The 12989-nt window shown below is 40.1% G+C and overlaps 1 protein-coding gene across 8 annotated transcripts in view; it reads right to left on the reverse strand.

The window, feature by feature from the left end:
- The window catches only part of ATL2 (atlastin GTPase 2), a 43353-nt gene that overhangs the window by 6997 nt on the left and 23367 nt on the right, over positions 1-12989 (reverse strand). For all 8 annotated transcript variants that reach the window (XM_075046967.1, XM_075046969.1, XM_075046968.1 and 5 more), the window contains 8 exons: positions 10569-10703; positions 9013-9117; positions 7817-7867; positions 5599-5655; positions 4466-4558; positions 4064-4202; positions 3077-3204; positions 838-894 (listed from right to left, as the gene is read on the reverse strand). In XM_075046967.1, coding sequence (XP_074903068.1) covers positions 838-894; positions 3077-3204; positions 4064-4202; positions 4466-4558; positions 5599-5655; positions 7817-7867; positions 9013-9117; positions 10569-10703 — 765 coding nt within the window. The remainder of the gene's footprint in view (positions 1-837; positions 895-3076; positions 3205-4063; positions 4203-4465; positions 4559-5598; positions 5656-7816; positions 7868-9012; positions 9118-10568; positions 10704-12989) is intronic.

Raw genomic sequence — 12989 nt, forward strand, 5'->3', positions numbered from 1 at the left:
CAACCTGTGTCACGTCAGGGACAGTTATTCTAGCTAATGCCGCAAGATGTTATCTTGTGTATCTCCCAGCCACTTTTATGGCATGCTAAGTAGAGGAAACGATAGCAGCCTTTGTTTCATTGTGATGAGTTTTCTGAACTCCCCCAGAAGTCTAAAAATTTGGTTCCTTGAAGGATGAGAAAACACCCAGAACAGTCATGTCTTAATGAAGCGACACAGGAAGCTCATAAAAAACCCAAGTCTTACAAACACAAAATGGTTAAAACTGACCCCAAAGCCCACACTTCGGTGAAAGCTCTTCATCCCAAACAATTCAAGGGTTCAACACACAGCTTTATACAAATTAGTTTGTGTTCAGATCGCTTTAAAGCTGATTACATCCTCTTTGGATCAACCCAGAAAAGAAACCTCAATGCAGTTATCCAATCTAACAAACCCACATAGAGTAGCCTAACACTGCAATACAGTGGCGATAGCTGCATTGCTATAAGCCTTCTCCATTTTATCTGCTGAATCTGATGCTAAAAGCCCTCTGAATACAGTCTGAAAGGTACTGACAAAATAGCAAGTTAAAGGAAACACATGCTTAGAAATTGAAGCAGCTAAAAAAACCCAACCAACCAGATATACCCCTGCTCCATTCAGTAGATGGAACTGGGGGGAGACACAAATATGTACCCAGACTACACAGTTCAGATGGCTTTCAAAGTACACAGCTTCTTCAAGAACTACATCTCTGTGTGGGAGCTTCAGACCCGCAGCAGTCATGATCTTCGACTGCAAAGAACTTACAAGTACGCATCATCTATCAGATTATTTGAAAGAAAAATAAAATACCTGCAGCATAGACTTTGGATGAGGTAGCTCCTCTCCTTGATAGATTTTAATATAAGCCTAAATGGGAGAAAGAAAGAAAAAAGGTTTATTTTTCCTAAACATTTACAACTGAGGAGAAGGAGAAAAGAGGGACGATATAAAGACAGAGCTCAGATTATTTCTTTGTAATAATGCTATTCAATTAAGCAAATTTCTTCATACAAGTCTGGCATTCTCAGTTATCCCTAGTGCTTTAATCCTTTTACTTTCCTGTGCATTTGAGGCTGGGGCCTAGCAGGGTAGCAGAGCACCTTGAGGACACATGGCCACTATCTCCAGAAGTGACAGGCTTGACGGCAGGTTTCTGCTCCCTTAAATACATAAGGATGTCTTGGCTAGGCAGGGAATCTTCACCCAAAACAAAAGAGCGAAGATGACTCTCTCTCACAGCCTTTCTGCCAAGAGGTATGTCCAAACACACCTCAGTGCTGGGAGAACCAGTACTTACATTTCCCCATATGCCTTTCTCCCTTGAAGTGTGGGAGGATAAAAAACAAAAAGCAGATCAAAGCACTAATGTAGACAGAGCTGAGCTGCTAAAACATTTCTGGAAGCCAAGCAGGCCACATCCCACCAATCCTCAGGTGTCCTTTCTTTCACCAGGGTTTCAGAAGGCTGGAAGAGAACATGTCCTTCATGTCGTCTTCTCTGGCCCACATGATGGCCCGTGGCACAGCTCTTTTGGACAGATTAACGGAGGGGGCATAGCAGGCAGCAGTAGCCATTTCAGTGCTTTGGACAAGCTGTGCAAGTTAGACCAACAAGGCCACTCTCAGCCCCTTGGAGGCTGGGCAGTGATTCTTCTTCATGCTATTACTGCTCTCCCTCCCAGCTTGTCTACAAGCCTCTGCCCTGAGGATTTTTCTCTATAAAGGAGGAGAGAACAAGGTTACCAGGGTCCCTATATAGCTAATGCTCTAGGTTGTAGGACAACCTACAAAAATGTATAGAATTATACAGGACTCTGTTCCCTTGACACCCTCCTTGCTTCTGTAGCTATTTCCTCCAAGTAAAAGCCCTCCAGTTTCCAACTCGGAGTTCACAATCTCAGCTTTAGATGCACAGTCCCAAGGGAGCAGTCCTCCTTAGTTACATAACCACAGTGTTTCCGCAGCACCCTGCATGACTGCTCCCAGACTGGATGTGGGATGTGAATCAGGCAGCTTTTCAATCGAGGAGGTTTTACATTCAGTTTTTAGGGTGCAGTCCTTTCTAAACTGCTGTTGAATGCACAACTCCCTACACTGTAGAGGATCAGGTCTTATTAGAGAAGACAGTGGAACAAAAAGCAGCATGCAACCATCTAAATACGGACTGAACATACGAGCTCCAGAGTGCTGATTTTATGCATCTCATATCACGTCTTTCCTTTAGGAAATGTTACTTCATTTTACAAATGTTAAAGAGTTCTGGTCTCCGATTCCTCCCTTGCACAGCTTCTTTCTTAACATCAGCCCAACTCTGTTCTACCTTCAACATGCATACTCAAAAGTAGTAATGCAGAATTAATGTCTTTAGGAATGAGTGCCACTTTCTCCTACCAAGCCAAGTAAGTCATTCCAATTTAAAAAAAAAAAAAAAAAAATTACCCACACCAGACCAATTCCTGGTGTTGTATGGATTATGTTATCACATTTCTGCTGCTGTCACCATGATACTAACACAGCTCAAGAGTCTAACAGCTGCAAGTATCATACACAAATATTTCAGAACATACAGTGGTGCTGCACATGCAAGTGTTTAGAAAGCATCTTCCTTGCATGTTAAAAATCCAGAGTATCTGAAATTTTCACTGCATACCTAGCAGTTTAAGAGCTGGTTTTCTATCAGTACAATCTACATGAGACCCTTTTTTAAAAAACAAAGGCAACATGTCCAGACAAACTAGGATTTCAAAATAGGAAAAAAATCTCTAATACAGCTTGAAGTATTTCAGCACATTTACAAAGAAAAAAGAAAAAGAAAAAAGAAAAAAAAAAACCACACAGCACAATTCTGCCAACAGCAGCTTGCCAAGAGCTATACTGTTAGGAAGTTGTGTGCCAGTTCTGGAAAGTCAGAGTAATGAAATGAAAATAAAAGTGAGCTGATCAGTGAGCGGCAGCCTAGATATCTTATCTTCTCTGGGAACAACATGTCCTAAAATTAGAATACTTTCTTTTAAGCCATTAACAGAAATAATTAGTATGAGTTTGCTTACCTTGAAGTACTCTACAAGATCTCTACAGGTCACCTTGGATCCACTAATCTCTTTTTCTACCAAGTTTTCAGGGGCAAGCAGTAATGGTACCAAATTCCGCAGTTCTTTCTTAAAATCCTCATCTATATCTAGTAAAATTCAATCAATTTCAGAAAAAAAAAAAAGTGGTTAGATCTCTTTTCAATCTTACATTTTCTAAAGGAACACTGATAACCCCTGACCCTTCAAAATCCATAGCGTCACAACTTTTGACTGCATTTTTAAGATATTTAAAGGCTTAAATACATACTATAGCTTTAGTAAATTCTATCTACTCTTTAATCTTAACTTCAGACAGAGAGAACAAGGTTCCATAGTCCTTGTAATATTTAAAGTGCGTTTCTCCAAAAACACCAACATCTTACACAATAATCCCACAAGTCTGCACCCTCAGCACAGAAGTGGCTGGCACCCCACTATTACAAACCCACTTTTTTAGCCTTTGCCATTCTGATACATTCCCTTTGTTGGGGGACAAGCAGCAATTGGAGGAATCCCGACTGCCTCTCATTCTGCAGTAGCAGAAGCCTGTAGCTTTTATTTTAAAGTCATTCTAGTTCTGACCTTTGGTTTAGCAAGTTCTTAGAGAAAAGTCTTTCAATTTTAAGAAAGTAAAGTCTTTAATTTTTTGAATTCTCCTCTCTGGAATCCTTATTTATCTTTAGAATCCTTATTTAATGACCTTTAAGTATGTCTCAAGTTATCAGATTACAATCAACAGCTAGACACAAAGATATCGATTCCCTCTGCCTGCTTAACTCCTCTACCTTTAAACTACTGAAAAGAACACAAAATGCACATCTCTAGATTCTGTAGTTTCACCTTTTAGCCCTACATTTTTCCAATCAAGCATTTCAAGAGCCAACCATTTCAGTGTTTAACTCCCATTATAAAAGAAAATAAACTCAGCGATCTGAATCAAGAAATACACAATGGAAAGCTTCCTACCATTCAACCTCCCATCAAAATTTGGATTTGTTGCAACTTTAAGACCAGGGTGGGGCAACAGGAAACAGCCAAGATTACTGAAACAGGAATGAATATGCTTCCTTACATTCTGTAGCTCTTCATGTTGGTTTTGCTTTACCTGAAGAAAAAAAACAAAAGGCAGTAAGAACTGCTAACAGTTTTGCAGTACTGCAATTAAGATTAAATATCAGCTTAAAAGCAGTAAGAGCACATTCCTGCACCTAAAAATGTCAAGTTCTAAACGTCAGAACTCCACACAAGTGGGAACATCACAAACGTATTTTATTAGCACAAAGAGTTAGCTCATCATGCATCATTATCTTGGTGGTAAGTTGTCATTTAAGTTAGAAGACCACACTAGGACTACTGGAGATAACTTACCTGCAATCTTTTCTCTAGGAACTTTTTTCCTCCTTCCAAGCCATATGCATGTTCATAAGGATAACTCCAATCTCTAATTAAGAACATGAGTGTCTGTAACAGGAAGAACAACAGCAGCAAATGGCTTGCATCATTCCTAAAGTAAAAAACTGTCACACGTGATTATTTTAAGTAAAAAAATCTCTCTAAGCTTGGCTGCTCTAAATGAAGTAGCCTTGTAGTTTTGTGGTGCGTTTGAAGCGTTTGCTTGTTTAAAAACAAACCAACCAACCCACATACCAAACCCACAAAGGCAACTCACTCATCTGAAAGGAAGTACCCAAGAGTCTCAAAAACATAGTTTCCCTGTTCCGTAGGTTTTCCTTTTGCTATCCCACAGGGATTATTACACTGTCCTCTCTCCTATTAGCTGAAGATAGAAAACAAACCTTGACATTACTCTTGTATCAGACGAGGTGCTTTACAAAGAATGAATCTTGCTTGGGCAAATGACAAGAACACTGAGGACTCCCACTTGCAAGCTGAATATTCTAGAGACACAAGAGTCTTAAAACTCACCACTAACAGCAGTCGACTAGTACCCTTATAGGTTAAAGGGGATACTTCAGGATGGAAGAGATCTCCGTCTTTGCCTCCACTAAATAGAAGAAGCCTCAAACCATTCTCTGGCCTAGCAAACAGTCTGGAGATGCTAGCAGTTTTGAGGTTTTTAATGCTGAAGCCAATAAAGCTTCAAGTAAATGAAACGCAACATGGCCCTCCTCAACGCTATTTCTTAGAGGCCACATGACCTCTACTCAGAACCACGTACCACCAGCAAAGACCAACCATATCTCAAAAAGTAATGAGTAAGAAGGCAGGACGAAACTTTTCTCCTTAACATCTGCAAGTCACTTGACACTTTCACTCCTTTTATGCCTTATAACTCAGGCACAAAGCTGTACTTGCCCAAAACATGATCCTCTTCAGCATTTTCCCATTGTGTTTTTGCCAAGAAATGTGGTGACAGGGAAGGAAAATCAGCCTTGTAAAGAACAGGCTAGCTTCAGCCCGCTAATTTCCCTTCATAAATTATCCTGAGCTCACTTTCTACACATTCAATTGCTTAAAATCCATTTAACATATATAGTTACCTGAAACGGCTTTTGGTAAATTTCTTCCATAGCTAGTCTTCCATATTCTGTAAACAACTGATAGAAAAAAAGAGCATAAGGGTGCCACACATAAAACATATTTTTCTACTGTAAAATATTCTATTATGTCACTAGAAAGTAAAGTATTCTATCTTAAATCTTATTATGCGTTGAGAATGGCCAATACACCTAAAGAACAAGTACACCAATCCTCAGTAAAATTCAGGAAGGGAGGCATGATTTCGCAGGGCCATTCCATAACTGTCAACACACCGCAGCTCTAAGTGGGTGGCCTGTGGGCTATTCTCAGAGGAAAGCTGGCTGTGTCTCTCAGCAAGTCAGTTTCCAACACTTGTTTCCTAGGCTAAGGAGGTAAGCCTGTCTAACATTTGCCCCTTACTTCCCACAAAAGATTTATTCCTGGAAGTCTCAAGGAACTTGGCTAGAGCCAATGTATCAGACTTTTAAATACAAGCCAAGTTCAGCAGCTTCCCAGATATCTACTTCAGCCCGTGACCTCAACTGATAATTGTTCTTTCCTGCCAGTATAAAGGCAAGTGTCACCTGTCTTCCTCTCATTGCTTTCATCATCTTTAATACCAGCAGCAGCATTCACTGAACTGAGTGGGTCAGACAACCCATGAGAACATGAATTACGGACTGTGCTAGCTGTTTCAGCAGAGGTCAATACTGTCAGGTGTTGATCCATGCTAGCCCCCTTACAGATCTTGGAGGTTGAGAGGAAGGAAGCACACCAGTATCCTCTAGTACCAGGCAACTGTTCTTCTGCATTAAAACTAACTCCTGGAACATCTCAGATAAATTGACTAAAAGGACAGTTCCCTCTGTGTTGATCACAAGAGCACCTGAGAACTTAAAAGATTAATTTAACACAAATTAACTTCCAGGCCCTTGTCACTCTGAGGAAAAGCAGCTCTGAAGTGACCAACCACCCATATGAGACTGGCTCCTTTGATCCTAACTGCCTACCCCATTCACTTCCCTGCTACATGGAAAAGGCAGCCAGAGACTAACAGTATTTCAGAACAACAGAAATTCCCGTTGTAACAGAAATTCAGAATTTCCTTCCCTCATCTTACAATTCCTTGCCCCAACTTTAAATGCATAGGTGTCCCCCTACCTACTGCTTATGTTTATCACTCTTCTTTTCCCTTCCTGCCCTCAAATCTCACCCTCCAGCTTAACAGAAAGGGATCGCTCTATTCAGATTGCACTGAGGCTGTCAAAGGACCAAAGTCATGAGGAAGGCCTGGCTTGCAAATAATTAGCTAAGGCTTGTTTAAAAAAAAAAACAACTAGTTGGGTTTTTTTGGGGGGTGGGGGGTGTTGGCCCAGCGATACAACTCTGTTAACTGAGAACAGCATCACAAGGCTATGTTTAGTTAGTGCTCTTCTACTTCCAGTATTGGCAGCCAGTCTCTTGCAGCACTGACCAAGACAGAACTCCTTTCAATCAGAAGACACATAAAACAGTTTTAAGCTGTGACAAGGTCATGGCCTGAGCACAGGCAGGCATTTGTTGATACACAAGCTAGCCTTTAAAGCTACAGGTTTTAACTTAAGGAGATAAGGTTCTTGCACCATTCACATGAAGCCAGAATTCAGTGGCCTTTGACCACAATGTTCCATTAGAGGATGAAAACCCCCACAGTAAAGACAGGACAACTCTTTCCTGATTTTGTTTCTAAGCAGAAATAAAACTCTGTAGAAGTTTCTCAGTTGAAAAACTAGAGAATGCTTCTGGGTAGAAGATAACTCTTTCTGCCCTGACCCAATCTCCCACATTTCTTTAGAAACTGGTTATGAAAAACCATCCATCTTCCTATTTTAGCGAAAAAGGAGAAACATTGAAATTTTCTCATTAAGTACTTCCATAAATCATTTTCCTTTCTCATCCTTTCGGGAATTTCACAACTTACCATACAGAGAACAGACTTTAGAAAGATAAGGTTTAGCCAGATTAGAAGCCTGTACTGTTTTACCTCTGCACTGGCACAGTAGAAGCATCACAGCATCATGGAGTTGATGCAAATAATGTTGTTATAGGCAGTACTAATTTTAGCATCAGGTCAGCTTCAGTGTTTTATAGGAAGTAGCAGGCAGCTCCCAAATCACAGTTACATTAGTAGCAACTTCAAGAACAATGTGAAGACTATCACTTCAGAGGCAGCTTAATATAAATTCAGCATATTCTTACCTGCAAATGTTGAAGGTCATCTTCCTGAATATTCTGGGACAAGTTGTATACCTGCAAGAGACAGTAAAAGAATTACAGTGTAACATCAAACCATTATCTTACATTCATGTAATCTCTTTGAATTATCCTGAGCAATTTTAACCCCTCAGGATAAGTCTAACTACCCAAAAGTCAGCAACTAGAAAGGTGTCACAGAATGCATCTCAAAAGTCACTTCCTTATACAAAGTGCTAGGGACAAAACCACTGCTGACTACCCTAACCCTTCTTAGAACAGCTTCTTTCCAAGGAAGCAAGCCATAAAGGAACCAGAAAAGACTGCCGAATGCTTCAAATAACCACATCAGTGTGAGACAGGAGTATTAAGAAGGGCACGCCTGTTTGCCATCCTCAAGTCCAAGTGCTCTAGGATTCAGTGATCCAGCAGCTGCATATCCAACACAGAAATGACTGGGTACTTAGTTCACCAGGTTTTTTTGCTTTCTAATCTTCCCAGAGATATCCAATTTTATCCAGGAAGCTTGTGACTGTTTCAGTAGCACAAATACTGAACAGCAGTAAACTCAAAGATGCATCAATAACCCACAACTTATCCTAACCACAGGAACAAAACAAACAAAGCCAAACAAACAAACAAAAAACCACCAAAAACCACCCCACAGGGCAGTAGTGTTCTACATAATCCTGTTACTTTCATGTTGTAGCATGTCTGAAGAAGGTCACTTGTCATCCCTCAAAAACTTGCTCACTTCTGGCACATTTAAGGCACAAGCTTAAAAGTAGTTTTGGGTGTAGCACAAGAGAATCATCAGAAGTTTAACAGTAGCAGAAATTGTAAGTTTAGCTGATCACAGTGTAATTCCACACTAAACTAAAGTCTTAAAAAAGATTCTGTGACACATCTGTACAGAAGCAGTTGCCACTTTGACATCTTTTTTTGGGATTCCCCAGTTCAGTCAGCAATTTAACTCAGCTTGGCCTTGGATAACCTTGATTCCACGGAGAAACTTACATAGTATACTACACTGAAAATAAGATGGTGAGTACTTTTTTTTTTTTTAAGTATGAAAGCTTAAATGATAGTTGGAGGAAGATATACAGGTGTACTTTCAAAGTGTGGATACACAGATATTCTTTGCATGTTCAGGATAGAGGGTTCCTATAGCTGCTATTATTTGCTGGTATGGGTATTCTCACCTGGACAGAACTCGTCATGGTGCTCAGAGCAAAAACCGTTGCACAGTCTTTGATAGTAGATTGGCTATCAAAGGCACCTTGGGTATCCATGAGTAGTACAGCAACCTAGAGAGTTTTAAAGAGCAGTAATAGTTAACCAAATTAACACTTTCAAACTCCTGGCCATTGAGATAAACTCTATTTCAAGTAGTGCAAGTCTCTGCCCCTATACCTACTTATTAGTGAGTCAGCTGCCTGTGCACATGCCTACACACACCTACAGCCAAGTAAGCAACAACTAGAGGGCCATGTCATCAGCCTTAAGTCCTTGGCCTTGCTACACTAGTTACCCTCTCCCACAGAAGTAGCCTCCTTCAGCGCAGTGAGGGTACAGTGCAGAGTAACAGACAGCTCTTATTCACTGGAAGAACTTCAGTCCTAGCTGACAAACCAGCATAGTTCATTAGAACTGAGTGAGATGGTTACTTCTAAAAACATATCTATCTTAAAATAATCATTTTCAGAAGAAAACAAGATAATTGATACTGACTGTCTGCTGGAATGACAAGGGATGAAGTGATCTTAATGATAAAAGTTAATCTGTCCCAATTCCCATCTTTGAGTTCTACTACAATTCCCTTCTCTTTCAGTTAGAAATGACTGATAAGCAAGAACAAGCGAGTGATTTGTCCCCAGAGCACAAACAGATCCTCACAACTTAACTTTTTTTAGCCAGAGAACTGTCTGGTTACGTATGAAATTTGATGAAGCTTCCTGAACACCCCTAAGCCACTAACTGTTTAAGATCAGTGTCCCATATTAATTGGCATCAGATATTTCCTTTGCAAATGCAAAGGGTATGAAAGTTAAATAACCAAGAGCTTACGGTTCAGGAGAACATGAATAGCTCAAGATACACCACTGGTACTGTGGAGCAAATATTTATTAACAACATTAACACTTTGTTTCAGCATGAAGATAAACACCTACAACCAAACTTAGTAGTTAAACTGACTTAGAGTTTAAAAATATGCACCAGCTTTGATTAGAATAGGGTTAGTGCCTTTTATCCCACCGTTGGACTTAGTCCTTTTTTATGGATTACCTGTTAAACTATATGAAAGAACCAGCTTCCAGACACTGAAGGTGTTTCCAGTACTTATAGCCATACATTACATTTCACTAGAACACAGCAACAAGCTAGAACACATTCACACCTCTCAAAAAACAGTGTTTGTTACAGAGCAGTTCTTATCACAGCATTTGTCTATATATGGTATTTATAGCCATTACAGTTTTACAACATCCACAGAATAACCCACCCATCAGCCTGGACAGAGCAGGCTTTGCCAAAACAAAGTACTCTCAGAATTGGACTACTGTTGGAGATGGAGTCTTATAACCCAGCAGGAAAATTCATACTTGTACTGATATAAGGTTTCCAAATATGTTACACAGCTACTGAATGCAAAGGAAAGCAACTGATGTTTGAACTGTCTCCATGAAACCCATGGCATTAAAGGTATACACACAGAGGCAAAAATCCTTACATACACCTATTTAACTCAAGCGCTTACCTTTGTTCCATTGGGTTTATCAATTACAAACACTTCACTCCAAATCTGAATGCCAGTAGTTTCCCGTTCACATCCACCTCTCCATGTAAACCCAGTCAATGGCTCAGTGTTTCCACCTATCCAGCAAGGAGAAGTCTACAAAACAAGAGGAGAAACTTACTTAAAACCAAGGAGGAGATTTTTTTTTAATATGCTGTCTTAGCAGACTTCCACACTGTTCTCTCATTTTCCTCAGAGCCGACTGACAGCACTACACAAACTATTAAAACACAGTGCTACTCTGCTGTGTTTCAAGGATCATCCACAAAGAAATGTTGTTCGAGTCTACTGTATTTCAGCAGTTGCACAACTCTTCAGCCACTGAAGAGCATATATGCATAGGTTTCAAGTCTCAAGTGCTCAGAGCTAATGAGCACAGCTCAGTTTGTCCATTGATTCCCCTTTGCACTCATGCTCTTCTCTCACAGTTGAGAGAACTCAACTCAAACACTGTTGTAAATAGCATGTATTTTAACTACAGGAACAGCTAAACCTTTGCAAGGAACAAAAAAAACCTTACTTCGACTTAATCCTCTCCCTTCCTCCACACAAACAGGTCAACTGCTGAAACTAGCTCAGCATCTAAGCTCCTGCACTAACAGAGGCCAGCACAAGACTCCCAATGCCAGCTTGCAGAAGCCAAATAGGCAAGGATCAGAATATCTACAATCTATACTTGTCACAGTTACAAAGTACTTTTTCCTAAGTGATTAGAACTCAAGAGAAAAGGTCATGTTGAAAGTTTGATACATGTCAATCAACCCATCCATTTTAAAATTTTATTGGCACATGCTCACTTTGGGAAAGGTTATCAGAGGGTCAAGTACAGTTCGCAGCTACCATTTCTGGCTGATGGTACTGTAACAAGGTTGTTGGTCCTTAAGGACAGGCAACATACAGAGCAGTGGCTCATGCAGAAGAATCTAGCCATTATATGAGCATATTTAACCCAGAAATGTACTTTATGTACTGGTCAAGTAAGGAGCATGAACAGGCACCCTGAGGAAGTTTCACTGTGGTATGTTTATATACACCGAAATCCTACAAGAGAGAAGTGGTAGCCAAACAATAGCTTAACTGATAAGGGGGCTTAGAGAAAAACCATAATTTCACAGGCTAGAACACAGCATGCTGGCAGAACAGAAAGAGATATTTAATGAATTTGCCTCTGACTGGCCAGAGAAGATTACCAGCCAGGAAAGTGTGCTCTTTGAGAAGGTCAAAGGGGAGACTTCTCAATTCATTAGGCTGTGCTCTCTACCTCGCTGACTCTGCACTGGCAGTTTTCAGAAAAGAGCTCTTCACATCTCAAAAAACAGCATGAGCACCCAGGGGCTGTACAAAATAGAAATACTTACTACAAATAAGTGAAACTGCTTATTTCTAAAAGAGGATGGAGAAAAAAAGCTGCACACATTCCTCCTACCTAGCAGCATGCAGAGCAAACCATACTAAGAGGGAAAGGCAGTCAAGCAGTTCTGCACCAGCATTCTCCCAAATGCTAAGTGCACACCATTCAGCTCTGTTTGGATCAGACACAGCAAAAGTAAACGAGACAAGCAGATAAAAATTCAGGAAATGAACACAGGTATCCAAGTGAAGAGAACACCACCTCTTTACAGGTAGGTTGTTTGGGTTTTTTTTCTTTTGTTTGTTTGTTTCTTTTTCTGGTTTGTTGGTGAGTTTTGTTTTGTTTGGCGTTTTTTTTATCATGCACATACACCTCTACAAGAGAGACTAAGCAAAACCTGAACAGGTTTCCCCTGGAATTTTTTTATCCCAGAAGATACTTATGCATCCACTGACCACTCTAGAAATCAAAGCTCCAGGCCTACTTTGGGCTTCTGTACACTCCAGAATACAGTTTTGCAATGCTGAACCATATTTCACAGGTATATATCAACGGACTGTAGCTTTTCACTTTTTCAAAAGAATCTGTTACATTATTCAACAATATGTTCCATTTGTCATTGATACAAGAATACTTTTTCCCAGTTTGGTCCAGAAATTAGCCTTATTTGTAGCAATTCAGACCAAAACTACACAACTCTGTTGACAAGTTCCTCAATGAGCACTAGATATGACCACATTAGATTTCATATGTGATTCATGTCACCAGAGACTTTGGTGTCTTAACAGGTACAACTTCAGCTGAAGCTGCTTCACCTTGTGGGTGATGCACTTAAGCCTGTCTCTGGCTAACCTTCGCATCAGTCCAAAGCACTCCTAGCCTGTTACCTCTGTCTTTCCTTAGTTAAAACTCAGTATTTTAACAGTCTCCATCCATCAAGTTGGCCTAAAAGATATTCAAAAGATGGAAGGAGAAAAAAAAGACTTTGTTCCTACATGAAGCCAAGCTAGAAGTTGCACTACAATTTTGTA

This window comes from Buteo buteo, chromosome 15, assembly GCF_964188355.1.
Source record: "Buteo buteo chromosome 15, bButBut1.hap1.1, whole genome shotgun sequence".
Classification (NCBI taxonomy): Eukaryota; Metazoa; Chordata; class Aves; order Accipitriformes; family Accipitridae; genus Buteo; species Buteo buteo.